Source organism: Harpegnathos saltator, unplaced genomic scaffold (assembly GCF_003227715.2).
Source record: "Harpegnathos saltator strain DR-91 unplaced genomic scaffold, Hsal_v8.6 scaffold83, whole genome shotgun sequence".
Taxonomy (NCBI): Eukaryota; Metazoa; Arthropoda; class Insecta; order Hymenoptera; family Formicidae; genus Harpegnathos; species Harpegnathos saltator.
The window spans coordinates 5,001-32,386 of record NW_020230682.1 but is presented as its reverse complement, the minus strand read 5'-3'; the positions used below and the strand labels follow the sequence as shown (position 1 = coordinate 32,386).

Genomic DNA, 27,386 nt, shown 5'->3' with positions numbered 1-27,386 from the left:
TTGAGGCAATTATAGAATATTTCTACTTCATCTTAAAGACATTAATCCACCGAAATTCCTAACACAAGAATGCGAGGATCGTGACAGCATTCAAGCAATTGTGAAAAGTTGAGCATCGCTGACAATTTTGCGCGCTCAAGCCCGCATTTATACTATGTACAACACATGTATAGGTACAAATCGTTCACTCGTTACCGAGTCTTACTAATCAGTCGAGCGAGCGAATTCGAATCTCACGACGAGAGCTCCCGACTGCGCGCAGTGTGAATCTGTAGGTGTGCTGGTTAAACTGTAATTATATATAAGCCAAGTGTATGTCAATCAGACCAACCAACCAACACCCTGAGGAGCTAAGGCAGCGCCTGATCTGATCTCGCATAGCATCGCTGCTGAATAATAGCGAGTAATAACCGCGTACCTCTGGGCACGAGTTAATGAAGGGTACGGGTGTCGTAGTTTAGTTTTGTATCATGTCACATGCGATCGACATAATAATAATAATAATAATAATCATCATCATCATCACCATCATCATCATCATCATCATCATCATCATCATCATAATTGTCATAATCATCGTCATTATCATCATCAGTATCATATCATCAGCATTATCACAGCTGCTGAATAGCACCCCGTGCTTCTCACCGCGGCCACAATTAGCGGAACCATTCCGTTAGTTAGTCGTTTGGAGCAAATGATACGAAAAAGGCGGGAGCCGATACTCTCTTCTCGTTTTCGGCACAATGTGCGTGTGTGTGTGTGTGTATGTGTATATGTGTGTCACGTGTACGAGTGTCCGCTCTTTTTCTACCGTTCGTTCGATCGTTGCTTCGAAAAGGAACTCGACTAAATGCGGAGACACCGAGAAAACGGAGAGGGTGACTAAACCGACCATCGAGCGGAGTCGAATAAAATTCAACTGAAGACTAACTCTTATCGCGGTTCTTTCCACTACGATTGACCGTGATAAATCAATGGAATATGCGATAAAAATTTCGAATTTGGTGGCACGAGTCGAGGTATGCTCTGTCTCTTTGTATCACTGACGTTATTGATTGATGTTATTTATTTGGACAATATGACTGAACATATTTATATTTGCACAATGATATACCGATGTTACTGTAATAAGGCCGTTACGTCGCTCTCATGTTGCTATACTTCAAATGTGATACTTTCGTTTATTTCGTCTTTATCTTTTTATCGCGCTTTCTTCCTTTCTTTCTTTCTTTCTTTCTTTCTTTTTTCTTTTTTAACGAGTTGATGAGTATAAGGTGGAGTAAAGCTCTAAGAGTTTCGTAGAGGATGACTTGTTATTAAGACTCTAGGGAAAGAGGAAGTATGGAAGGGAAGCAGCTTGAAATTAGTGCTGAAACGAATGCAATTCTCGGACATGAGACATGACGATCGTAAACGTGTCGACATAGCATAGTATCGGCTATAATCTGTGGCCGAGATACAGCAGCAAGCATCGAGATAGGTCTGATAGGGAGGTACGTAAGATAGAATGACAAACAAAGTGTCGGGAAAAATATCTAGACAAATGAAAGAGAAAGAAAAAGAGATAGAAAAAGGAAACAGAAAGAGAGAGAGAGAAGGGGGAGAGAGGGGGGGGGAGAGAGAGAGAGAGAGAGAGAGAGAGAGAGAGAGAGAGAGAAAGAGAGAGAGTCAGATAGAAAGAGCGAAAAAAATGCAAATTCTTCCCACGAAAGGTAATATAATTTGTAATATAATTTGTAAAAAGTAATATAATTTGATATATAAAAATATATCTGATATAATAAATATGTGAGCGCAATTATTCGATATGTACTGCAAATGCACTATGTAAAATAAACTGACAGTAGCTATGTCACATTTACCGAAACATGATCCTTTCTCAAAGAATGTATTACATTGTTTTAAACATGTTTTCTTGTAACGAGTGAAGATGTCGCCTGCTCGGATACTCCTGTATGTAATTCCATAGAATTATTGTAGTATTTCCATGTCGAGAGTACACGTGTGTCTTACATTTACACTCAGAAAAGGCGCGAAGAAATCTAACACGATCTAACTCGATAGAGATCTCGACGATAAAGGTGAGAATAGAGAGAAAAAAATTATTTGAAAATAAAAGAGGATAAAAATAATATAGGCAAGGCAGAAAAAAAGAGAGAGAAAGAAGAGAGAGATGTGAGAGACAGAGAGAAGAGAGACAGAAAGAAGAGAGAAGAGAGAGAAAGAGAGGTTTACTGTTACTCTGGTATTACTGTACTTGCATGCACAACCAACGTACACTGTCCAGTCTACGGAGCAACCAGATACCCACTTTCGCCATCTGAGCCTGGATCCCTTTGGCGACCAGTGCTTTCACAGCACCCTCTGCCGCCAGTGGTGACTCAAAGTCTACGAAGCCATAACCTGCAACACAATTGTACGCCACTGGTGAGTAGAAGAGAGTAGTTCCCTTCGAAACCTTTTACAATATCTTTTTGCAATTATTTCAAATCTTTCTCTAATTTTTCAGAGAAAATATAATCCCATTACACGCAAAAACACCTTTAGTTTTGATATAGAAAATTACAACGATAATATCAGGCAAATGTATCGTTAATATCAACAAAACTATAAGCATTTACGTAATACTAACTGAAAAGTCTAATATAAGGAAAATATAAAGCGACAGGATGCAGTGAATTTAACTCGACATTTACGGATTTAAAATAAATTTATAAATAGGAAAACGCGCGAGATCATGAAGAATGAAATATACTAGAGAGTACAAATATAAAAGATAAAGTATTTCAAGTATAAGTACCTTTACATTTATTTGTATTCTTGTCAAGTATCGCCTTCGTTGATGTTATAGTTCCGTATCTGTAAAAACATCGGGTTAAAAGTGTAACTTAATTATATTAATTTAGTAAGTGCATACCGCGTATTCATATATTAGTTCAATTACACACAAGAGAGTACGAGCAGATAAGCGTCAATTATTGGAATTATCGAATTTTGTATGCTTATTGACCATAATACATAATAATATATTATCGTGTATAATAATGTCTATTATATACAATCATTATCGATAACTAATCTTTCCTCTGACAAGTAAAAGATTACAGAGATCTAAATCTCTGACTTGTGAGTGAAATTCTCTGAGATTACTCTGGGAGTTACGAGTAATCAGAGAAGCGATTTAACGCTACTTACTGAGAACACATGTTAACGAGGTCCTTATCAGTTGTGTTTTGGTTGAGGCCACGAATATAAAGATTTGTCTTCGATAGCTGCTCCGCTTGCTGACCCTGCATAGCGTTATTGCTGAGACTCGTGCTCATTGTTCCGCTTTGACTACCGGTAGCACTGCTGGAGCTGCTGTTTGTGTTCGCTGGAGACGAAGCAGTAGGCACCCGCTGACCACCGTACTGCAAATCACAACGACACGATGTAAAAGTCTGATATAAAATAATCTCACGTTATTGCAAGCCCTATGCAAAAATTCTACATAAAACATTTCAACACTCTGTGATTCTGTGTAAAAATTCAACACAAAATTACAAGGAAATAAATTTGACGAGTAAACTTACAGAGCAATAACGCATTTGCTAAATGAAATTATCTTTTCGGAGAAAATATCTAGTGTTTACCACCGCGAGGTCAAAGTCGAATAGGCCGTTGACTGCGATATTGCGATGGAGGATTGGAAGAAATAAATGAAATTCCAAATACTAATCTCTTAAAGCCCGCCTAGTTTTCTTAAAATGCTCTCTTCAATACCTCTATCTTCAGGTTCATCGTACATGTTTTGTGAGAATCTGATATATTTAATGGATCAAGCGTCTAAGAGCTTTTATCATCTATAATCCGTCTTATAATCTTTGCGACTTCTACAAGAGCAAAGACTAACGGAAAACAAAGAAAAAGAAAAATAGCGACTTGTATTCTTTCTACAGCTACAGGTTTAAGAGCCGTACTTATCCATCAACATGCTCGACAATACACACGTGGCACGATTATCTATCCTAAACGATGAAAGAGAATCGGACGAAAAAGCAATCGTGTGTGAGTCATCAGAGACAGATTTCTTCGCGGGTGCAGCGTTGATACGCATCTCGTCTTCGAGAAATCGAATCTACCTCACGGGGAACAACGAATCTCTTCCCTCCTTCTCTTTCTCACCGGGTGTCGCTACGAAAGCTCACAGCCGCTACGTCAACGACGTCGGCGCACACTTACCGACGCATGCTGCGCGTAAGAAGCAGCGGTGACGAAGGGATTAGCGGAAGTCGGCAGCTGCTGTGGACCGCCGACCGCCGCCGCTGCCGCCGCTGCGCTCGGGTACCGCGTGTAGGGCGGATACGCGGCCGCCGCCGCCGCCGCCGCGACCGCGTGCGACGGCGCCGTGCTCCAGGTGGCCGCTCCGCCGCCACTCGCGCGATACTGCACCGGATTGCCACCTCTCGGCCCGCCGGCCGCGTTGCCCTTCAAACCGCCGTGGCCGCCACCGCCACCGCCACCGCCGCCGCCGCCGCCGCCACCGCCTCCAGCGCCGGCCGCGGGTCCCACGCCGACGCCACCGGCACTGGCACCGCCGCCACCGCCGCCACCACCGCCACCTCCGCCGCCGCCGCCACCGGCACCGCCTCCGCCGGCACCGCCCGCGTTACCGTTGTTGGCGCCCACGTACGCCGGTCTCGGGCCGTTCGCGCCCTAAAAAACAAAGGAAATCTTCGTCAGCCAGGAAACCAACCCACGATGGTTCATTTCGATCATTTGCAATCGAAGAATGCGGGTCTGGTTAGAGCGAGAGAATGGAGTTTATGCCTGTTAAATGTATTCTCTCTCTCTCTCTCTCTCTCTCTCTCTCTCTCTCTCTCTCTCTCTCTCTCTCTCTCCCTCTCTCTCTCTCTCTCTTGTAAAAACGATTAGCGGGGTATATTTCCCGCTCGGTGACCAACAGACACCTGGGAGTGAGGAAGACCGAACGATTGAGTGTGACGTATTATTGAAGCTTATCAACATGGACGCAGTGACGCCGAAGGAGTACCGGGAACGCCGAGTGGGCTTATCAGCGAGCCCTCCGGTTTGAGAATGTTCAGTCGATGCGCTTTTATCGCGCGTAATAACGCGATCGACTGTTATTACCGTGTTGATCTAACCCGGTTCAGAAAAAAGCACAGCCGCTCCCCTCTCAATGTTTCGAAAAAATAATCGTCATGCGGCTTACGGGCCGATTATCTTCAACGGAGAAAGATATCAACGCGTTTCTTGGTACGTTCCCCGTTACGTAACGGAGGGAGAGAAGAAGGAAAGGAGGACCGCGACAAGTGCTCGATATCGGATATTTTGTAATAAACAGCGCTTGCAATATTCTAACGTCAGTCTTAAAATGTTGGGACAACCTCAAGGAGAAAACGACTTCGAAAGTTCGCAGGAGACGAAAGCCGCCAGCGACTCGCCAGTAGCCGAAGACATCCCCTCAGCGACTCGCGCCGCGTAATCAGAGTCAAGCGGCGGCTCAAAGTGCCGGTCGGCCGGAAAATAAGCGCGACAACGAAAATGGAGAGCAAGACGAAAAGGGCGGCGCACGGTGCGGCGAACGAGCTTGCGTTATTGCAATAACGTGCGCAGATGTGGTGAACAGGAAGTGACATCCGGTCCTCCCGCCGGATCACGATACCGGATCGCTCGTGTGTACATTTCGCACGTCGTTCTCTATTTCGCGCGGTGAGCCATGGCCGGTTGGCTCGCACCGCCCCCCCCCCCTGCGACTGTCAATGACCACGATGATCGTCGCCGAATCAGCCGTCCCCGCTTATCGCCCGGCGCGTCAGCATGAGAATTTAGACAGGACGCCTGCCTCGGGATCCTGCAGCGAGTCGCTCGGATTCTCTCCCCGCTTGCGGATTTCGAGCTGCTCTTTATCTGAATGTTGCCCGCTGCTTAAGCGATCCTCTTTTCCCCCGACCGGCGAAGAGCGCTCGAGGCGTGGACGTCAGAATTGTAGAAGACACGTCTATAGACTTAGATATCTCGATGGATATTTCATTAGATGCGCCGTGAATGTCGCCTTTCTTTGTAATAAGTATTCTGGTTTGCACAGATATGTGTGTTTGCACAGTGTGTGTGTGTATTCTATAGAACAAAATATTTATAACGTGATATTTACGGAGCATCTAATGAAACATCCATATGTATGTGTGTATGTGTGTGTGTTTAAATATATATATTTAAATTTAAATATATTTATATACAATATATTTTTATATAATTTAAATGTATATAAATATATTTAAATATAGAAACAAAGGACGGATCATGTCTGTGAAGTGTTGGCATGACATTCTTTAAATTTAACTAGAGTTCCTGATAGAAAATAAAAAGAGTTCCGCATTTTTAATACCAAAAAATAGCAAATGAAAAATTATCGTGCTAACTGCGAATCTAGCACGACACTTCCCCCTCTAATCTATAAGAAATCAATAAATACCACTGCTTTTAGCAAGAGTTCCCGTTAATTCCAAGTTAGTTCCAGTTTCATCTCTGTATATAATTAAAATAAAAGAAAATTGCAATAATTACGTTATTTACATAAGCAATGTATATTGCATACCTGGCATGATACTCGGCGAAAAAATATCGTGCTGATAATTTCTAGCGAATTTTTCGATATATATCGACAGTTCCACATGAGTTTTAACAACTACGATCATTTTTAGGCAGAGTTTTAGGCAGATTTCTTATAGATTAGAGGAGGAAGTGTCGTGCATTAGATTCGCGAAATTAGCACAATTTTTCATTTGCTATTTTTTGGTATTAAAAATGCGAAACTCTTTTTATTCTCTATCAAGAACTCGAGAACTATGAAAAGTGCTACTAAAACTATCATTGTGTTTTTTTTTTATTTAAAGAATGTAGTGCCAACTTCACACAAACACGGACGGATCTATGCAGGTATTTGTAACTCGCGGGGATATATTGCCATTAGGATATCGTGGAATACATGTTAAGCGAATTATTGAATCAAATAACCGGCCATCGGCGCTGACGGAGACACGCTATCGACATTACAGTCGCTCTTAAATGCTATTAGAAAGGTACGCTGCGCGATGCACCGGCACGAACGCGCCGTGGAGAAGACGAAGGAGGGTGAAGGCTACGAGCGGGAGTCTGGCCGTTCTTTCTCGTTATCGGAGAGGCGTGACCGCGCGAGGTCACTGATAAATGATAACGACGGGAAGGGGCTCCACTTCTCCTTATCGACGTATCGGACCGATGAAGACGAGCGTAAGACTACGGGGCGGTGTTGCAGGCGAAGAAACGCGATCGCTTTCTAAAACGGTGCGCCCGTAGTTTCGCCCGTGGAAATCGACCAGTCGATAGACAGAGAGAGAGAGAGAGAGAGAGAGAGAGAGAGAGAGAGAGAGAGAGAGAGAGAGAGAGAGAGAGAGAGAGAGAGAGAGAGAGAGAGAGACCAATGGCGTCGATATTAGCACGTATCAATTCTGTCTCAGCGGGAAATTTAATACAAGATAGAACGTAATTCGCAGCGTGTAACCGCAAAACGAGAAAGAAGGAGAGAGAAAGAGAGAAAGAGGGAGGGATGGAGGGAGGGAGGGAGGGAGGGAGGGAGGGGGGGGGAGAGAAAGAGAGAGAGAGAGAGCGAGAGAGAGAGAGAGAGAGAGAGAGAGAGAGAGAGAGAGAGAGAGAGAGAGAGAGAGAGAGAGAGAGAGAGACGTGATCGCCTCGCGTTGAAACGACTCGAAAATGCGGAACTCGACGAAATCTCCACGCTCGGTATTTAATTTCCGAGAAAATCGACCGCGAGAGAAGGAGGAGGAGGAGGAGGAGATCGAGCAGGCATTTTTGTTCACGGTGTTTAACACCATGGAGCACCCGATCATCACGCGGTCGCGTCTTTCTTTCGGCTGCGCGTACCGCCAATTACGTCCCCGTTCGTAGCCGAAGTGAAAATGCAGTGAAATTCAGGCCGCCTGCCGACCTTGCTCCCGGGTTATCGCCTGTTAACGCAGCAGGATCTGAGGCGTATCAGGATGCTTCGGATAAGAGAGATCCGTTTCTTGCCGACGACTCTATAAACGGCGCGTTATTTACCATCACCTTCATCCTGCAATCTTCGCCGAGACTGCGAGCGAGCGAGCGAGCGAGCGCGTTTATCACATCGATCGTATTATCATAACGCTAATTGGACGCGCTCTACGTGAATCTGGTCTCTCGCGCTTTCTTCTAAGGACGACGATCCAGGATCCAGGATGTGTGCGCCACATACTGGAGAAATAATGCACGCGAGAGAGTGCGTGCGCGAGAGCGATCTCTCCTTCTCCTCCTCCTTCTCCTCCTCCTCTTCTGTCGGATGTTGTCACGCTCTATTAGCGAGCGGACACGCGCCCGCGATATCTCGGAATGCGCTCTTCGCGCGATCCTCTCGCCGCCCATTTTGGAGAAATTTCCGGCCGAGCCGCGTAAAATGGCGTCACCGCCAACGATCCAAATCGTGATCGGGCATGTAATTGCAACGCGTCGAGCATAAGATGCAACGTGTAATCGCTGCGTGCGGAAGCATATGAGACGGCATGTACGATGATCGTGAAATAAACCGGAAAGGGAAAAGGAAGAATGAAAACGATAAAATTATTCAAATCGACGTCGTCACGCCGTTGTTCGGCGCACGCTGCCGGCGGAATCGCGTCCCGGCACTCGGTGGTATTCTCTCTCTCTCTCTCTCTCTCTCTCTCTCTCTCTCTCTCTCTCTCTCTCTCTCTCTCTCTCTGTCTCTCTCTCTCTCTCTCTCTCAAGGTAAAGAAACGGAATGCGCGGTATGCGCGCGAGGAGGCGAGGAGGAGCTAGATCTTCCACGCGCGAACGATGCAACCGCAGGACTACATTTCTCCGCACCTCGAATTCACCTCCTCCTGCGCACGCGCGCGCGCTAATGGCCCGACAATTAGAACTCCGGCGACCTAATTTATTTTTAAAGACTTTCAACTTTGGGCTCGCCTCTAGCGAGCCGTGCGAGGCCCTTTTCGTCTCCGGAAACTCGAGGAAATTAAGAGGTAAACCAAAACGTCGTGTCGAATTAACAAGTTAACCCGTCCGCTCCACGTCGCGGTCTGATCTCCTCTCGACTGCCGCGTCAACTTTTCTACAAACTGGTCGTAATCAGCGGAGGTGTTTTTAGCAGTGTTTAAAAATCTCACACTATTACTACCCAATTGGGTGTCTTTTGAAGATTTCTCACCCCCCATTAAAAAAAGAAAAAATTTCTTCAAGAATGAGACGACGGATTATAGACCCACCAAGCTCTCCACGACGCTCTGCTTGGTCACTCTCGTGAATATCCGAGGAATTTCGCCGCGAGCGCCTCTCGGCGAATCCTCAATCGTCCGACGAGAGTGCACCGCGTCGAACACATCGCCGGCCGATGCATCGCATACACATTTTGCGCGCGGGAGGAAACGAGGACGTGCACGCGTTTCGCCAATGGCACGTATCCTCTACGTGAGCGACGTATACACGCACGCGGCACGCGATGCAGAAGAAGGACGAGTCGGACACTGCGACGGGCACAGCAGCATCATCATCATCGGGGGAAAAACGCACGAGTGCAACACACGAGTCGACGGAAGACGGACGCCGGCATTGTTACGGATACATTGACAAGTGGATACGCAAGTTGGGTACGCTAATTAGTATGTTAGAAGATGGACATGTTAATTAGAATGTAAGTGCCGATGGCGGGGCACGTATTTTACTCTGGACATTCTTATCGCGTTCTGCTCTTTAAATTCGAATATTTAAACTTCCAAGGTAGAGTATGTGTATCGATATGTTGAATATGTGCACGCAGATTCTCTATGTCGAAAGTTTAAGAATACTCCTATATAAAGGACCAAAATAATAAAACGCATACATTAATTAAAATAAAAGTATCAGGATTCGTAGTCGACATTCTTATCGCTCTAGCCTTTAAGTTTGGATATTTAGAAAGTCAGCATAAAATATATATACATATATTGAATATACGCGTATATTTTATATACCAGTAGTAATAAATAAATAAATATACCAGGAGTTTAAATATTCCTATATGAAAATCAAAATAATAAAATGGATACACCAATTAAAGTAAAAGTATTCTTCTTCTGACCTTCAAATTTGAAAATATTATATATATATATATATATTCACAATATCGATTCTACATAATTCAACGTTGGAAATTTAAATATAGCGAGACCAAAAAAATGATTATAGAATGTCTAGAGTTATAAATAGGCACACATGCCCCGGCACATTAATAATTCTACCTCAGCACGGTATCTCGAGTATTTCGCTGATACTCAAATTACCGCACTACGCTTGCTACGAAATTGCTGCGTCATTCTTCTTTTTCCTTTTCTCTTCGTTCGCGGAGGGTGTAACTAACTCTCCTCTGTGTACTTCTCTGAGAAAGGGAAAAAGAGAGAGAGAGAGAGAGAGAGAGAGAGAGAGAGAGAGAGAGAGAGAGAGAGAGAGAGAGAGAGAGAGAGAGAGAGAGAGAGAAAGAGAGAGAGAGAGAGAAAGAGAGAGAGAGAGAGAGAGAAAGAGAGAGAGAGAGAGAGACAGACGCGGAGAGGTAGTTGGCTGGCTGCCTGCCTGCTTGCTTGCTTGCCTGGCCGTCTCGTATTTGACACCCTTTATCCGAGTTTAGGCCGACGGCGAGTATTATTAGACGACGTCGCGTGCTTCTGTCTCCTTATAGCGCACGGGGAACAATACGGTGACAAGAGAGAGGGAAGGGGGAGGGGGAGGGAGGGAGGGAGGGAGGGGGAGAGAGAGAGAGAGAGAGATCGCTAAGCGCAACGATAGTAAAAACACAGCTCTTGCATGGAAATCGATATATGTCGCGATTGCTCGCGAGTTTCACGTCCCCGATGGCGCGCGAGAATACGACAAGACAGGTGAATATAAGTTGGATGTTTTCGCACGGGGACAAACCTCGCGAGCGAGACACCGTCGACTCCGAGTTGTTACGAAATTGAAGCGCTTAGCGGTGACTCCTGCGTGTTTACAGCGGACAACTGATCGGCGACAATTACGACGCCGGTTTCGGTCCCTGTCACGAACGCGCGAAACGATACGACCTCGAATGATTCCCCGCGTATTGCGGATTCCGATTTGCGACACGTGTCCCGATCCACGTAATTTAATCTCCGGGATATCCCCGTGACGTGCTGTCGCGAGCCACTTGACAAAAGTTCGACACTACGAGGCGACCCATCAACCGCGCGCTAGGGACTCCTCTAAAATAATATCTGGAATGCAAAACAGTCCCGTGCGAGTCACGAGGGGTTAACGAGCTGTCGCTTTCATCCGCGGTATGCAAGTATATGTAGCCCGCGCTCTCCGCGTCTTTGTTCGTACGCGTGGCCATTGTATATCGCGTCGCGGTAATAATAACGGCCGCTTCCGTCGTCATCCGTCGTCGTCGTACGCGTACACAATCGATTTCGCGAGCGCAACCCAACCCGAGTCAGATATATAATCCGAAGCCTACACACAAACAGGTGCGGGCGCGGTCCGGTTTCGCCGCGCGAAATCGCCGTGTCTCCTCGTATAAATCTCGTTATTAGCCCACAATCCGACGACGCGGCGGCGAGGAAGGAACACGACGGAGGGTCGCGAGCGCGATCGAGGACGCGCGCCGCCGCCACCTTGGCGAGTTAGCATGTCGCTGCGCGAGCGCATTAATTAGCGCGATCTAACTTTATTAGTGCGGCACAGAGAGCGCGATAACTCAATTCGTACATCGACGTTTCTCGAGCGCATTTTCTTCCGCAGCTGCGGAACACCCGTGCGCTGCGTGTTACCGTGCACCGAGGCGACGTCGACGAATGATTGACATTTATGTATTCAAATGGATTCCTCGCTGTCGACGAGTAATTGTCGAGTGATCGCGACACGTTCGTCTAAATCGCGCCTCGGCGATGACATCGTGACGAGGCGCGATCGAAGATCCCAGCGTGCTGAAAAGCACGCGGCCGAGTCACTCCTCAGGACAGAAAAACACGAGCGAGACTTCCGGAGTCGGAAAATTCGTCTTGTGACGATCATCACGACGAGCCATGAATCACGCAGCCACACGCGCACCATGATTCACACCGTCCATAGTCATGCAGTGATGCGCGCTCGATTATGCATCGCGAGGACTCCTGCTTATCGCGCGCCAACGCAATGCGAGATTCCTCCGACCTGCGAGTGGAAGGACCTCCGACTAGAAATGGAAGTCCCGAGTCTCTCTCGCCTCGTGAAATTAAACGTACGGCATAATATATATAGCATTGTACTATTAGCATTGTACTATTAATTGTTGGGTTATTGTTGTGTAGCAGATCAGAGGGATCAACGAGCAACGAATAATCGTGTCCTGGGCTCTGTCTGGTCGTTAATCTAGAATTAACCATGGAAGAGCAAATTTCCCTCGCACTGTGTATGAAGAGCGTCTCCTCTCGCCTCTCTCTAGATATTTTCTACAAAAAACGTTTTATCTCCCCGATAATCTCGAAGCGGCGGCATTCCTGGCTCCGGATAAGCCTAATGGACTTGACTCATACTTTCGACACTTCGAGTCGAAGCGCGGCGTAACGCGAGCATGACGATCGAGCGCGGAGGACTTTTCGTCTCCCAGCGCCGGGCGAATTTTCATGCTGGTTAGCGTCGCTGGAGGCGACTTCCTGCGTTAGATGATGACGTAAGTCGAAGGTACACGCCAGGCACCTTTGTCGCAGGCAGGCAAGCAGGCAGGCGACGGACCCTGACGGCATATATCTAGGCCGGTGGCCTTGAACCCCAGGCCTAGGTCAGTTCACCTCGTGCTCCATCGCGACATCGACAGCGACCCGACGACGACGGGTAGGAAGAGAGAGAGAGAGAGAGAGAGAGAGAGAGAGAGAGAGAGAGAGAGAGAGAGAGAGAGAGTACGAGGCGGCTTCACAAAAGTCGAAATTACGTAACGATTACGTGCAGCCATGGCGGACGCGACGCTAGTGTACAGAATTAAATGCGCACGTGCACGCGAAACGCGAGGATGCACGGTTTGCGAACGCCGCGGACGGAGGAGAGAAGAAGCGCCGCGTTCAAAGCAACGCACGACCGCGTGCGTGTCTTCGTGTATATATTCACGAGACGACTCGTTCGCCTACGCGGAGAAAAATGCCCGGTCGGAGGAGAGAAATTTCAGGCGAGCTACGAGAGCGACGACGAGAAATCTCGGTTACCGGAATTCGATCCGGACTTGTAGTCGCCCGGGACGTGAAATCCTGGCGCGCGTCTCCAGTCTCCAAATGTCTGAGTCGCCTCGCAACGGAAAGCCGCGCGCGACCGGACATTTTTCCCTGTGCGTCCTCCGCGCTCGCGTCCGCATCGACCAGGATGCACCTCCGACTCGCGCTCGCGCGAGTGTCTCTCCACCGACATGTTAGAAAGGCCGCGGCGCATCGGACGGCCTTGACACCGCCGGCCGACGTCGTCGTCATCATCGGGTACCGTTGCGCACCGCCGTCGTGCGCCGGCCGGTACACTTCGTGAATGGCGGCCGCCGCCGCCGCCGCCGCCGCCGCCACCGAGGAGGTGAGGCGGCGAGGTCGTCGAGGTGCGCGCAGGTAGAAACGACGGCGGGAGCGCGAAGCGAACTCGCTTGCTCGCTCGCGCTCGCCAGACGCTCTCGGTACTGTTATCGCTGTTATCTCGCCGCGGCTGCCACGTAGCGATAATAGTCGCGAGATGAACCGCTGCGATTGACGGGTCATAGATACGAGAAACGAGCCCGAGGGGAAAAGATCTCGCGCTGGGAATCCCGATAATGAAGGACCCGGAGCGTGATAAAGCCGGGAGGATGGGCAGGAGTGAGAGACCGCACGTTTTATCCTTCTCCGAAACTTTCTCTCCTTACTTGTCCTCGACGCATGTCTGTCAGAGACTTCCGACGGAGCAAATGGCGACTCCCCGGCCTGAAACGTGCGTTCCCCGGGAACAAACAATATATCTTATATATCCTTCGGACTAAGGCATAAAGCATTCGTGACGGAGCGCAGGACCCAGGTACAGACCATCACCTGCGAGCATTGTGTCTGTCTCAGTGTCCCTAACGTCGGGTTATTTGTTCAGCCAGACAACATCCACAATAATCGAAGGCCCGGGAGATTCAGTACGAGTGCAATAAGCCGCTGACGGTTCGCGCTGCAGCGGGGAAGAATCAACGTAGACATTTCATTTCTTTTTTTGTTTCTTTTCGCTACAGGATAAAGGCGCTGCCTAAACGCGTGGAATTCGCGATTCGAAGGGTCATTTTTCCACGGGCAGGCGGGGGTGAGAGTAAAAGAGTAATTAAAGCCAAATATGTCGAATGGTGAGAGAGACCGCGCGGTGTACCACGTCTGCCTGCTCTCCTCTCCTCTATTACGCGACAAGTTGCGCGAGGACAAAGGAAGGAGAAACAGGAGGAGGCGTCAACGTGGCACTCGACCACGTTGTAGAGCTCAGGCACGAATCGAGAGCAAGGAGGAGCGCGGCGCTCGCTCTCGACAGACGCTCTCGACTCGTGCACGATGCGGAAAAGGGTGGCGACGGCGGCGGTGGCGACGAGTCAGGCTTGCGTCAGAGGGAAAAGGGTGCAGCAGCGCGGGGAAGGCGGGCAGGGGGCGGGAGCGGGGGTGCAGGGCAGAGAATAGGCGCAGCAAGGATATCGATTATCCGCGGTCGCAACGGCGCGCACAGCGTCGAGGACGAGGGGTTCTCCGTACCCGGAAATCTCCCTTCGAGATGTTAATCTCGTTTTCGCGCGCTTTCCGCGCTCTCTCTCTCTCTCTCTCTCTCTCTCTCTCTCTCTCTCTCTCTCTCTCTCTCTCTCTCTCTCTCTCGAGGTAATCTCTCGAACGAACGTGCGCGATCGCCGATACGGCGACGAGATTCGCCTCGGGAATGAAAACAACGGTCGCGAGGGGTTAACAATGCTAACGTAACGAGCCCTGTGACGCTTGACAGGATTTTCTCTTTCTTTCTCTTTCTTCTTCAGGAATGATGGAAGACAGTCGAAGATAAGCGAGAACAATGCGACGAGCTTCTCCACATTTAAACCCACGACGCACGATCACGCCTCGAGGAGGAATGCGTGTCATTTTCGAGTCGACGCGATGCGTTTACGACTCTCGCTCGTTTGTCAGGCGCGAAGTTCAAGTGCCGGTTCGCGCGATTCGCAAACTGAACCGAGATTCCGAAGAGGAGACTCGGGTACCACTCACCCATATGAATTACTACGCGCGAATTGTCGATGAAGCTGGAGGCATGAAGAACGCGGCGGCGGGTGCGACGCTCGATAACCGAAGTTTCGATTTCGCCGACCATGGTTCCATGGTGGAAAAAAATGTCGGCTCGCTGGGCGAAAAAAGGGAAAAAAACGAGCGCAACGTCGAGGAGCTGTACGAGGGGCGCTCGGGAGAGCCGGCATTTTCGCGCGTAGAGTTACGCCGCGTTTACACGTCGATATCATTGCGGCGCGGGGCGCCGGCGTTTTCAAGCGGCCGACGTAATTCGAACGCACTCCAAGTGCGAACGAACTCTCGCACGCATCGGCGATTAAACGGCACGTCGACCTGATCGCCGACTGGCTGGCGGCGGATCTCGCTCGTGGATCTTGATTAAATATTTGTCCGGCAGCGAGAGCGCGCGCGCGCGCACGCGCGAGAGAGAGAGAGAGAAATGGCGGGGTTTAAAGTACGAAAAAGGCGGCTACCTTTCTCGACTGACCTCGACGGCTTTATCGTTCATTACGACGCGCTTATGCACAGCTCGGGGAAAATCCAGACGACCGGCAGGCGGCGGCGGCGGCGAGAGAGGTGTCGCGCGCACAATGTTTACGTGTACAATCACACACAGAGCCGAGTGTGCTGCGGCAGCACTCGTTTCAGCGCGCGCGTTTCAGCGGTTAAACGTTCCACGCCGCCAATAACGACGTTCCTCCGCTGCATGCATCCGCGGTCCGACTAATGCATCTCGCGTTGACGCCGCAGCTACGGACCTACAATAATCCGCGGCGGGATCCGGGACGGAGTTCTGTGTGACGCGCGTGAGGAGACACCCGAGGAATTATCTGCGGAGTAATTTATCTGCGAACCGCGCGAGAGAACGCGCGATTGAGGAACATCGGCGAGGCCGCCCGTGAGGTGCTTTTCCACAAATCGTGCGCCTCCTCGATCATCGTCGGACGCGCGCGCGCCGTATTAATTATCATTTTTTAGTATTGTACGATAATGATATCGAAACGGTAATAAGCTCATGTTTTCTTCTTCCAGACAATTTGTCAAATATTGATACAGATTAATTGTCGTTAATATTGCAAATATTGACCGGCGAGTATATCCGGGCGCGCCGGAACGGCATTCGCCGATTTTATCGCGGCCGATTTACCGTGCGCGGTTCCGCCATCCTCGTAAACGAGGAATGCCTAGTCCGAAAAACGCGGAGGCTAATTTCGAAACAACGGCGGCGCCACGGGGCTCACGCAATTTTCCGCAGCACGGCGAAGAGAGCCCGCGACTGTTATTTTCAGCGCTCACCATTATTATCGTCTCTGTGTATTGACAACGCGCGATAAAATGCACAGCATGGTGACGTGCGCGCGATGGCAGCCTGAGAAAACATCGGAAATTCGCGAGATAATTAATCACGTTGGCCGCGCGTGCGCATACTTCGTACTTCGGCCGGGCGTGATGATGTTCGCGCACGCGTTCGCATTTACCGTGAAATTTTCAGGCGAATTCGTACTTGTCGACGAATATATCTCGAGGGACCATTAACTCTCGCGAAACGACTTTCGAACTCCGAAGGAAGTTCGCACGACAGCGCTTTCTCCTACTCTCTCTCTCTCTCTCTGTCTCTCTCTCTCTCTCTCTCTCTCTCTCTCTCTCTCTCTCTCTCTCTCTCTCTCTCTCTTCCTCCCTCCCCCCCTCCCTCCCGGGGAGAAGATTTATTTAGACGAAGCGCTCGATTCTATTATCAGCTTGCTCGCGATAAGATCGGAAGCAGAAGAACAATCGTCTCCGCCCGTTGCTGCCGAAAGCGCGAGGTAGATAAGGCCGCGAAGAAGGCGTTTGTCTGCCGACGACCGGGTCATCGCCAAAGGTGCTCGCTACAGGAGGATGAAGGAAAACAGGAATGTCGTTGGCGTTCGATGTATGCGTGAATTGTTGAGAGGTGCAAGGTGCACTCATTAACTGCTGCGCATTACCTCGCCGCCGCAATTAACGCGCGATCCGAGGTCAATTATGTGCGAGCCAGGCATCAAAGGATTCAATTAATTATCGCGGCGGCACGTTTCACGTTTTTGACGTTGAATGTGAGAGAGAGAGAGAGAGAGAGAGAGAGAGGGGGGGTACTTTGAACTACGGTTGCTCCGTTATACCAGAGTCTGTTATCAGTTTCTCATATATATATATATATATATATATATATATAGAGAGAGAGAGAGAGAGAGAGAGAGAAACATTCTCTTAATGATCATATATATATATATATATATGTGTGTATAGTTTATGTATAGATTAATATTGCATTTTGTTACACAAGGGGAACTCAACAACTTTCGCTTATTTAAAACTGGCACACTGCGAGATGGTCAGCCAGCCGGTAGGCGAATCACCGAATTATCGCGCTGCGACAAAAACGCGCGCATAAAAGGAGTCTAAATCGGGATACGGAGCGGAGCGGCGCGACGAGGTTCGCCGGAGATGAACAGCTGTTTTGTACGATGACTCTGCGGCGATGATCGCTTGAACTCCATCGCGCACGATAACCTCGTTCTCTTTCTCCTCACTACAACGACGACGACAATGACGACGACGACGACGACGACGACGACGACGACGACGACGACGACGCGACAACTGTATTCAACTGAGGGGTGAACCGGTGACTGTATTTAGCGAGAGGTAAAGCGCCGACCAAGAATTCGCGCACTAATTCCGCGATAGCCGGCTGCGCTAAGAAGACAAGTATAACTGGCTACTTACGATGCTAATGTTAATTTTATACAATCTCCGCGTAAGCACGTAGTCAGTAGTCAGTAGCGAGATATCCACGCGTGAGTGCGTGGCTTAAGTTACACAGGGTGATTTTTGTTTATCGGGGAATCCGAGGAATTTACAGATATAATAGAGACAGAGACGCCATGTTCAGAGATACGCGGGCATTTTCTACGCGTCAATGCAGCTCATAATGCAGGCCATATTTCCAAGCGAGCGTGTTATACCTGTTATGTTACACACCGTGGGTAACCGTATCCGTCGTCCCAGGCAAGTTTTTCGGCCCCGAAGGAAAACTCATTCGTCAGTCGAAAGCGAGTCAGCTCGCCAAGTTTGGCAGCGAATTCGGGACGATTCCAGTAACTCGAGAGTACTTCTCTGGAATTCGCCGGTCGTCCTTGGACATCGAGCTACGCGCGGTCTACCTTTCGAAGCGTAGACCGCTTGTAATCCTAATTAAGGGCCCTCTGGCAGTCAGGAAACCCTGGTCAGCATAGCAAATTTCTAGCATTCGGCTTCTCGAGTTCCATTCCAAAATTAGCTGCCGGTGCAACGAGAGAACGTCGTTGCAACTTGCATCGACTGTCTGCCACCGAGTTCCACTCGTCTAATACGGGACACGTGGCATCGAAGGAGAAATGCATGCCTCTCGCGAGACACGCTTCTCGACCTCGCTCGATTTCGTTCGACCACTTCCCATTTTTACGGGCGCGACGATCCCGTAAATGTCGCGCGGCTTAACACTCCTGAAACATCGCGCGCGCATTGCGCTAGAAATCCTGAAACTCGCGGAAAACTCTGTCAATCTCCCCCTCGCTCTCCTTCCCGCGTCGATTCATAAGTCGCGCAGTTTTTTACGCCTCTTTTCCTCCGAGACGTATCACGATCGCTGGGAAACTTTTCGCCTGTCAGACTCGCGAGGGGGCGGGGAGGGGGAGGGAGGCAGAAAGAGCGATCGCAACAAAGTAACGATCGAAACACGACGATTTGAATACTTTGCGGCGTGCGCATACGGGAGCGAGCGAGAGGATCCGAGACAGAAGACGTGGAGGAGACCGAAGAGGGAGGACAGAGATAGAGAGAGAAAGAGAGAGAGAGAGAGAGAGACACGGTCGAAAGAGACGAGGGACGCAGAGAGAGGAGGAGGGGGGGAACAGGGGAGAGAACGAGACGACTGGGTGGGGCAGCAGACGCCCCGCGGCAAACTGTCAAACTACGCCGGCGGTTCCGCAAGCCGTCTGCGGCCGTCGGCCGCCCCCATGGTAAAAGTCCACGGTTTTCCAGGAATACGCGCGCGCACGCGCAATGCGTACACGCGTGCGGAAATGCAAACGAGCGAAAACGGGAAAAACGCGTCGAACGCAAAATGAAACAGAGGACATCGGCGGAGAATGGAGTAGCAAGTCCCCTCTTTCGGGTTACACCGTGTTGCACTCTTTGCGCTCAGGACGAGATGGAAACGCAGGCTGGTGGAGCGCTCGTGGGCAGGAAAGAGACAAAGCGAGAGCGAGAGAGAGAGAGAGGAGCGCGAGATCGAAAGAAAGTACAGAATGGTTACGGGATAAAGTAGGACTTCTGTAGAAAGAGAAGCCGCCGATGGGACAAAGCCGGCGTCGATGAGAACTCGTGGAAAAGCGCGAGAGCACGGAACGATTGACCGGGGAAAGAGAAACACGACGAGTGAGATGAAAGAACGGAGAGACGGATGCTAAGGCATCGGTCGGCCGGCTGCTTGCTTGTTTGCTCGCTCGCTCGCTCGCCCGCGTCGTCGTCGTCGTCGTCGTCGTCGTCGTTGCACGCCACGTTAGCACGCGCTCGCGCGCGCGTGCACGCGAACGTCGTTTCAGCAGAGCTGCGCGAAGTAAGCGGCGAGTCGCGCGGTGGGAGCATGCGCACTCGCCACCGCCACCGCTGCCGCTCGAGATCGAGAGAGAAAGAGAGAAAGCGAGATAGAGAGATGATAGAGAAAGAGAGATAGAGAGACAAAAGGAGAGAGAGAGAGAGAGAGAGACAGACTGGGGGAGCGAGCGAGCGAGCGAGCGAGCGAGAAAGAGAGAGAGAGAGAGGAGAGGGAGAGAGAGGGTAGGCGAGATGGAATGAAACAGAATCGAGAGGCAGAAGGAAAAAATCGCAGGCAAATGGTCGTTCAGCATGGGACTCACCATCATCTTGTAGTTCATCTTCCTCGGCGGGGCCACGTTCTCCATTCTCACGGACATGTTGCTAGCGGCGTAGTAAAAGTCGCGCGGCGCCCGTCGATGATACGATGGTGCGGTAGTAGCAATGATAATAACAATAATAACAATTCACGCCGGCGCGACGATGCGCAGCCTAAAAACCACCGTCGGCTGTCGTCGTCGTTGCGTCGCCGCCGGTCGCTTTCGCGCCGCCGCTCCGGTTCTTTCAACTCCTTCCCCACCTCCTGCTCCGTCGCTCCCGCTGCTGCCTCCTGCTCGTCGTCGGCGCCTCCTCGCCGTTCCTCCGCACGTCGCTTGGCTCCTCCACCGACAACGTTGTCGTCGTCGCCGTCGTCACGTCACGTCACGTCACTGGACCACACCGCACCGCACCGCACGTTCCTCGCTCACTACCGGCGACACTACTGAACGAACTAAACGTAGACAAGAAACCACACACTGTAGCACACTCATACATTCGTTCGCTCGCTCGCTCGCTCGCTCGCTCGTTCGTTCGTTTGTTCGCTCGGCGCGCGCGCGCGCGCGCGCACCATATACACTTACGGTCACTACGCGAATTCGCACTCTCTCTCGATCGGCCGATAAACCGCCGCCGGGACGGAGCGACTTAGTCAACGAGAACAAGAGAGAAAGAAAAAAAAAGAGAGAGAGAGAGAGAAAGCAAGAAAGAAAGAGAGGAAAAGCTGCGTGTGCGGTGACTGCCGGCGTATTGTAGGTGCTCCACCAGGCGAGACGCCGACCAAACGAAGAATGGATGGATGGATAGACTGATGGATGGATGGATAAACGGATGGCCCAATGTGATAGCGGCGTGATGTGAGAGGGTGGGTAGGGTAGGAACCGACCGTACCGCACTGTACCGTGCTGTGCGTAAGGTCGACGCGCTACACGATTACCACGTACTGACCGTCGTCGTCGTCGTCGTCGTCGTCGTCTCCTTTCGTCCTCGCATGCCGTCAACAAAATCGGACACGACGACGAGCGTTACGACGAATCACTTTGCGTCGACCAACAGAGAAAGAGAGAGAGGAAGGAACGAGGGGGACGGAGGGAAGGGAAAGAGCACCGGGCGAAAGAGCGAACGTGTAACATGGCTAGAGACAAGGGAGACGAGGAGGGGGTGAGGAGAGGACAGAAGAGGAAAGAACAGAGCGAGCGAGCGAGCGAACGAGCGAGAGAGAGAGAGAGAGAGAGAGAGAGAGAGCGCGCGCGTACGCGATTCTGTAAGTGTACGGAGGAAGAACGAAGAGACGGAAGGACTAAGAGATGGAAGGGGGCGCGACGGGAGAAGGGAGAGACGGAAAAAGGCGACGGACAAGTGGTGAGATAAAGAGAGAAAGACCCAGAGAGGGAAGGAGGGAGGGAAAAAGAACGAGAGAGAGAGAGAAAGAGAGCGAGCGAGCGATGCGAGCGACGGATGTCGAGTGTCAAGAGGGTGTGTCGATTCGTAGCGCACTTCACTACTACTAACTAAACTATTGGCTACCGCTGCTATTAACTACCGCACAGCAGCACGCCGGCAGCCGGTCGTCGTGCACCACTCTCTCGTGCGCAGCCTGCGCGTCTTCTCGTCGTCGTCGTCGTCGTCGTTGTCGTCGGCAGCGTCGTTAACCTTCTCACCGGTGTGTATATATATATAATATATATATATATGTGTGTATGCGTGTGTACACACACGTATATCAAACGCACTCACGCACTGCACACACCCGACTCTCGAACGTTCCGAAAAACGAAGGGGGAAAAAAAGAACGGAGAGAGAGAAAGAGAGCGCGGCCTGCGCGACGCCGCGTCGTCGCGATACCGAAAGACTAACGGCGACTGCCGCCGCGTAGCACCGTCGCGCGTCGAGCCGGAGAGACTTGCCGTCGCGCTTATCGGCGGCTGCTCCTTCTCGTTTTCAACGCGCCGCTGTCGCCGAGCGCTGGCGGTGGCGTCGGCATGCGGCGGAGATAGCCCGCTTCTTCCCGCCGATCTTCCTCCGTCGTCGCTCTCGTTCTCGTGCTCGTGCTCGTCGTCGTCGCCGTCGCCGTTGTCGCGCGCGCGCAAGCCTGGCGACACGCGAGCGAGCCGAGAGCCGTGCTGCGTCGCCGCGCGATCACTCTCGACAACGTGTCTCGTCGCAGCCGCAGCCGTCGACGTCTCGTTTCTCCTGCTTCTCGTTATTACGAGGTCTCGCGGCTGTATCACTCCTCGTCGTCGTCGTCGTCGTCGTCGTCGTCGCCGTCGTCGTCGTGCTGCTGCTGCTGCTGATGATGATGATGCTGATGGTGGTGGTGGTGGTGGTAGTAGCAGTTACCGTCGTCGCTACCCACCGTCGTGGTTGCCTTCGCCGAACACACGCACGCACACACAACACACATATACACACACACACACACACAACGGTCGCTCCTTTTCTAATGTTTCGCTGCTACTGTTGTTGTTGTTGTTTCTTTTTCCTCTTCTTCCGCTTCTTGCGTTATTGCTTCTCGCTCTTCCGACTGTCGTCTCGTATCGGCGCGATGATCGATGTCCACCTCTCGTTCCGACGTAGCGCGGTTTCTCGCTCTTCGAAGCTTCTGCTACTTCTTTCTTTCTTTCTCTCTCTCTCTCTCTCTCTCTCTCTCTCTCTCTCTCTCTCTCTCTCTCTCTGTCTGCCTCACGTACTTTTCTATCTCTACGTAGAGAGCAGGGCTATCTTTCTTCCTCTCTCTCTCTCTTTCTCTTTCTCTGTTTCGTCTCTCCTCTTAACGGTCGTACAAATTACACCCGCGGTGTATCGCGGAGCACTACGAATTTTTTTTCTTTTACGGCGCGTTATTACAAAAATAGAGCTTGCGTGTAGAGCGTGTAGTAACGTGTGTCTCTCTCGTTCTCTCGTGTTGTTTCCCTTAAATAAGATTAATGTACAATTGGTTAATTGTTACTTGTGGTTTATAGGAAACATTTGGTGTGTGTGTTGTATTGTAGGTAGAGTCTAAGCTACTGCCCGGCGAGGTGCGCCATCGCCCATCTTGCCCGAAACTGAACGGAACCGCCGTCGGGCGGCGCTGCCAACGCCAGCCACCGACCAATTGGGGCTCCGGCGGCCGCACCTGTCTGCGCTACCGCCACTCAACACACGCGCAAACGAGCGACGAAGCGCGCGTTGTATTCGGCCGGACTTTAGCGCGACGGAGAGCGGACGAACGGAGGCGCGGTTGGTGCAACGAAGACGTCGGTTCGCCGGTCAGTGTGCAGCCGATCGCCGCAGTGCTTGGATTGGTGGGGTGCTCGGCGAGCGAGAGGAAGGAAGAAAGAAAGGGAGGAAGGGAGAGAGAGAGAGAGAGAGAGAGAAAGAGAGAGGCGATGCGTTCTCAGTCGGCGAATTTCGGCACGGCACAGTTGGCAGCCGTGACTGTGCGAACGCGACGACGGTGGAGACGAGGGGCGCGGGGCGAAGCACGAAGGAGGAACGGCTGGAGAGGAAGAGAGAGAAAGAGCGGACGGAGGAGGGAAGAGGGCATTCATTACGTTTTCTCTCCAGCCGAGTCCTGCCGTGTGATACGGCCAAAACAAATCGCCGCGGCTCGTTACGTCTCGCGAGATGGAAGAGCGGCCGGCCGGCACGCGCAACGTCCGAATACCGTCGATACTCGCTCTGATCGCGGTCGGGAGTAAGACGAGAGAGAGAGAGAGAGAGAAAGAGAGAGAGAGAGAGACGAGGAATGCTCCCGTTAATAAGACTCCGAAGAATCTCGTCGCGTCATCGCGGAGAAGATAGCGATCAAGCGACGCGACCGCCGCGCGTTGTGAGAATGGCAGTGCGCGTCGATACTGACGAACACACGAATTCTCGAAATCCTGAGTCTCGCCGTATGAAAGAGGCAGACGGTTCTCTGCAAGCATACGATTCGGTGAAGAGGGAGGGAGGGAGAGAAAGAGAGAGCGAGAGAGAGAGAGAGAGAGAAAAGTACGTCTCGAAGAGAGCAGCGAGGGTGGTGATGCTCGCGCGACTCTCCGCGTCCGCTCCATTGACTCCGGGCAGGTACACGCACAGAGCCGAGCACCGAGACGTATGTGTATGTGTGTGTGTGTGTGTGTGTGTGTGTGTGTATGTATGTGTGTATGTGTGTGCGTTAATGCATGATCGATGTTCGCCTGAAGAAGCACACATGCACGGATTAGCAGCGCGCGTAAGCCGCGCATAAACCGTCAATAATATTTATCGGAATGCGCGGGCGCGCGGCAGAATTCGCCTATCGGCAGTCCCACGCGCAGCGGGACGAGATTTCCGTCGACGCGACTTCTCCCGTTCGGGAGACTCGCTCCAACATCCGTCCGTCCTCTTTTTATTTATAGTCGCCGGGCCGGGCGGCTCGCTCGCATCCGCGGCGAATCGAGCGCGGCACGCACGAGTCCGTCCACTCGAGGGAGTTTCCGGAATCCGCAATCGCGCAGCCGGCGGCTGCCCGCCTGAGAAACAGACAGACGGCCCGGCGAGAGAAAGCGAGACGCGAGAGAACGAGAGGAGAGCGGAGAGGAAGAAGCCGGCGGCGCGCTCTCTTTCCGCGGGCCGAGAGATCGATTGTTCCGGTCCTCTCGTTGTCTCCGTCCCTCCCGTTCTTGCCGCCGTTCAGGGATGCTCACGCTGAAATTTCGCGCGTGTGCGCGCCTCGCCGGAAGTCTCGCGTCGGATTTCAAACGCGCGGATAGAGCGACAGAGCGGCAGGAGAGGGGGGGGCAAGGGAAGGAGAGACGCGAGCGTAATGATTATTCTATTGTCGTTAGAATATCGTTATTATGCAGTCGCCCCACACTTCGCTTTATCTCGCGCGCGCGCGCGAAAATCTACACTCGCTCGAGCGGAACGGCGCGGTCACGCCTGATTTCGATCTCGACAGCGCAGCGAGTGCGCATTAATTGACGAAATCAACGCGTAAGCTGTATTATTTACAGGCGAAGGATCCAGTAATATCCTTGCGTAATCCACAGGCCCGGTGAGGCGGAGGGAGCGCGTGCATCGAATATTTTCGTGTCGCACATTCGATGCGCTCTCTCGCTTCTCTCCCCTCTCTCTCTGTCTCTCTCTCTCTCTCTCTCTCTCTCTCTCTCTCTCTCTCTCTTTTTCGCTCTGTCTGTCCGTTATCCTTTCTCTCCCTCTCCCTCCCTTTCTCGCCGCGCACCAAGTTTCTTCGCACCTTGCGTCGCACGAGAGCGCGTTTTATCGATCGCAGAACGACCTCGCTCACGTCTCCTACTCCTCCTGGAGGTCAGGAGTCGGGCCGGATTTTCCCTCCCCGCGATTTTCGCTCTTTTTCCTTGCGATGCGCCATGACTCGACTCTCCGAGAGTGTGCGGACAGCATCCCTTCGCCGCCGCCGCACCTCCACCTCCGCCGCCTCCTCCACCGCCGCCGCGACGCTCCGCGCCGGTCGTCGACTCGCCGTCGTGCGTCTCATTGACGAGCTCTCCCGCGAGAGAGAGAGAGAGAGAGAATGAAGCGACGTGCGGCGTCGCGATGAGGATCCGACCAGGATAATCGTCGCGCGGCTCGAGGTATCCTCTCTCATTCTTTTCCGTCCAATTGGCTTCGCGTACACGGTCGAGCCGATCGCGAGAGAGAGAGAGAGAGAGAGAGAGAGAGAGAGAGAGAAATATGAGATGGTTTCAAATAGCCTCCCTCTCCTGCCCTTCTTTCCCTCTCTCTTCCCTCCATCTTTCGTCTAGAATCGCGTTGCTGTTAAGCAACAAGCCGCGGCCGGGGCGAACACCGGATGACGATGTGTCACGCGGTCGTCGCGTCGAGGACGCCCAGCGTCCGTCTTAGTCATCGCGAGTCTCCTCGCTCGCTGTCGTCGTCGCTTACCTGGATCTTCGCATTCTCTTGTCGCGCCGAGGCGCGCAAGAAAGCAGGCCAGTCGGTTTTGACGGATGTTTTTTCGCGATTTTCTATCCTGGGCTCTCTCTTCCCCCCCCTCTCTCTCTCTCTCTCTCTTTCTCTCTCTGCCGCGCGACCACGAGCACACACAGTCCTGCACGACGCAGACAAGGTCAAGGTCGTTAGCCTTCATTCCTCGGCAACCTCCTCCGTGAGCTTCATACGTATGGTCCTCTCTTTCCCTTTGCCTCTCTCTTTCGCCGCGTCGGTTCTAATTAATGTTCGGGCGAACGTTAGCGAGAGATTTCGGGATCCAGCGGGGAAATGGAAAGCCACGTGCGCGTACGCCTCGTTTACGGGCTCATTCGTGCGGATGTGTGTCGACGACGGGCGGAGACATATCTAGGCTGCGGCGAACGCGGATCCTGTCGCGGCTGCTACTTCGCGGACACGTGTCCCTTCGTGTATGCATCCTGCGCATCCTAAGCCGGGGATCTCGCGGAAGCACTCGGCAAGGCAAGGAGAACTGACGCGTCTCTCGGAAGCCCGATTAGAAATTTATCCCATGGTCCTGGTCAGGTTAACTTCATATGGACATCAGGTCCCAATAAGGTAATACTATCGGGTCCTAGTAAGTCATGTAACGCGCAACGTAGATATTAGGTCCTTATTAAGAATTCATAGGCAGGTCCTCATTAAGTTACCTTATTGAATCCTTATTACGTTTTCTTTCATATTCATATTGTAATTCATATCATATGCATATAGAATGAATTATGAATGGTTTTTGTTGAAACTTGATAATGCAAATATCATATTAAATACAATGAATAAGAATCCCACCGCAGACGTGATCAACTAAACCATGTTATATCCTACACTAGGTTGGTACATCAAGGTCCTTTCCTATATGGACCCAATCATTATAACCTTATAAAGGTCTTCCTTATTCTCACACTGAGAAAAAATTGTATTAAAATTAAACAAATATTTGTTCGAATACTGTGACAAATGTTTGTTCGACTGTGAATACATTTATTTAAATTAAACAATTATTATTTTCTAAAATTCAAGAAAAAAATTTACATTCAGAGAACCTTTGTATCTCATTTTAGAAACTAGTCGCTTAATTTGAATAAATGTATTCACAAATTATATTCGAACAAATATTTGTTTAATTTTAATTTGTATTAAAATTTTTTTCTCAGTGCAATTGCCATCAGGATCTTGTAAGGACTGATTTAATTAGGATTATCCTTCATTCATCCTATTAGGTCTTTA

At 50.8% G+C, this 27,386-nt stretch overlaps 1 protein-coding gene across 9 annotated transcripts in view; it reads right to left on the bottom strand.

Annotated features, from left to right (window-relative positions):
• shep (RNA binding motif single stranded interacting protein alan shepard) overlaps positions 1 to 23,281 on the bottom strand; it is a 30,596-nt gene extending 7,315 nt beyond the window's left edge. For 3 of the 9 annotated variants that reach the window (XM_025307071.1, XM_025307072.1, XM_025307073.1), the window contains exons 1-6: positions 21,735 to 23,281; positions 20,228 to 20,676; positions 4,225 to 4,698; positions 3,199 to 3,413; positions 2,804 to 2,862; positions 2,282 to 2,406 (exon numbers count right to left, since the gene is read on the bottom strand). In XM_025307071.1, coding sequence (XP_025162856.1) covers positions 2,282 to 2,406; positions 2,804 to 2,862; positions 3,199 to 3,413; positions 4,225 to 4,698; positions 20,228 to 20,284 — 930 coding nt within the window. In that variant the 5' untranslated portion in view covers positions 20,285 to 20,676; positions 21,735 to 23,281. Of the gene's footprint in view, positions 1 to 2,260; positions 2,407 to 2,803; positions 2,863 to 3,198; positions 3,414 to 4,224; positions 4,699 to 15,792; positions 15,829 to 20,227; positions 20,677 to 21,734 lie in introns of those variants that run through there. The other 6 variants (XM_025307069.1, XM_025307070.1, XM_025307067.1 and 3 more) reach the window with 5 other exon arrangements.
• Positions 23,282 to 27,386: the final 4,105 nt, after the last annotated feature.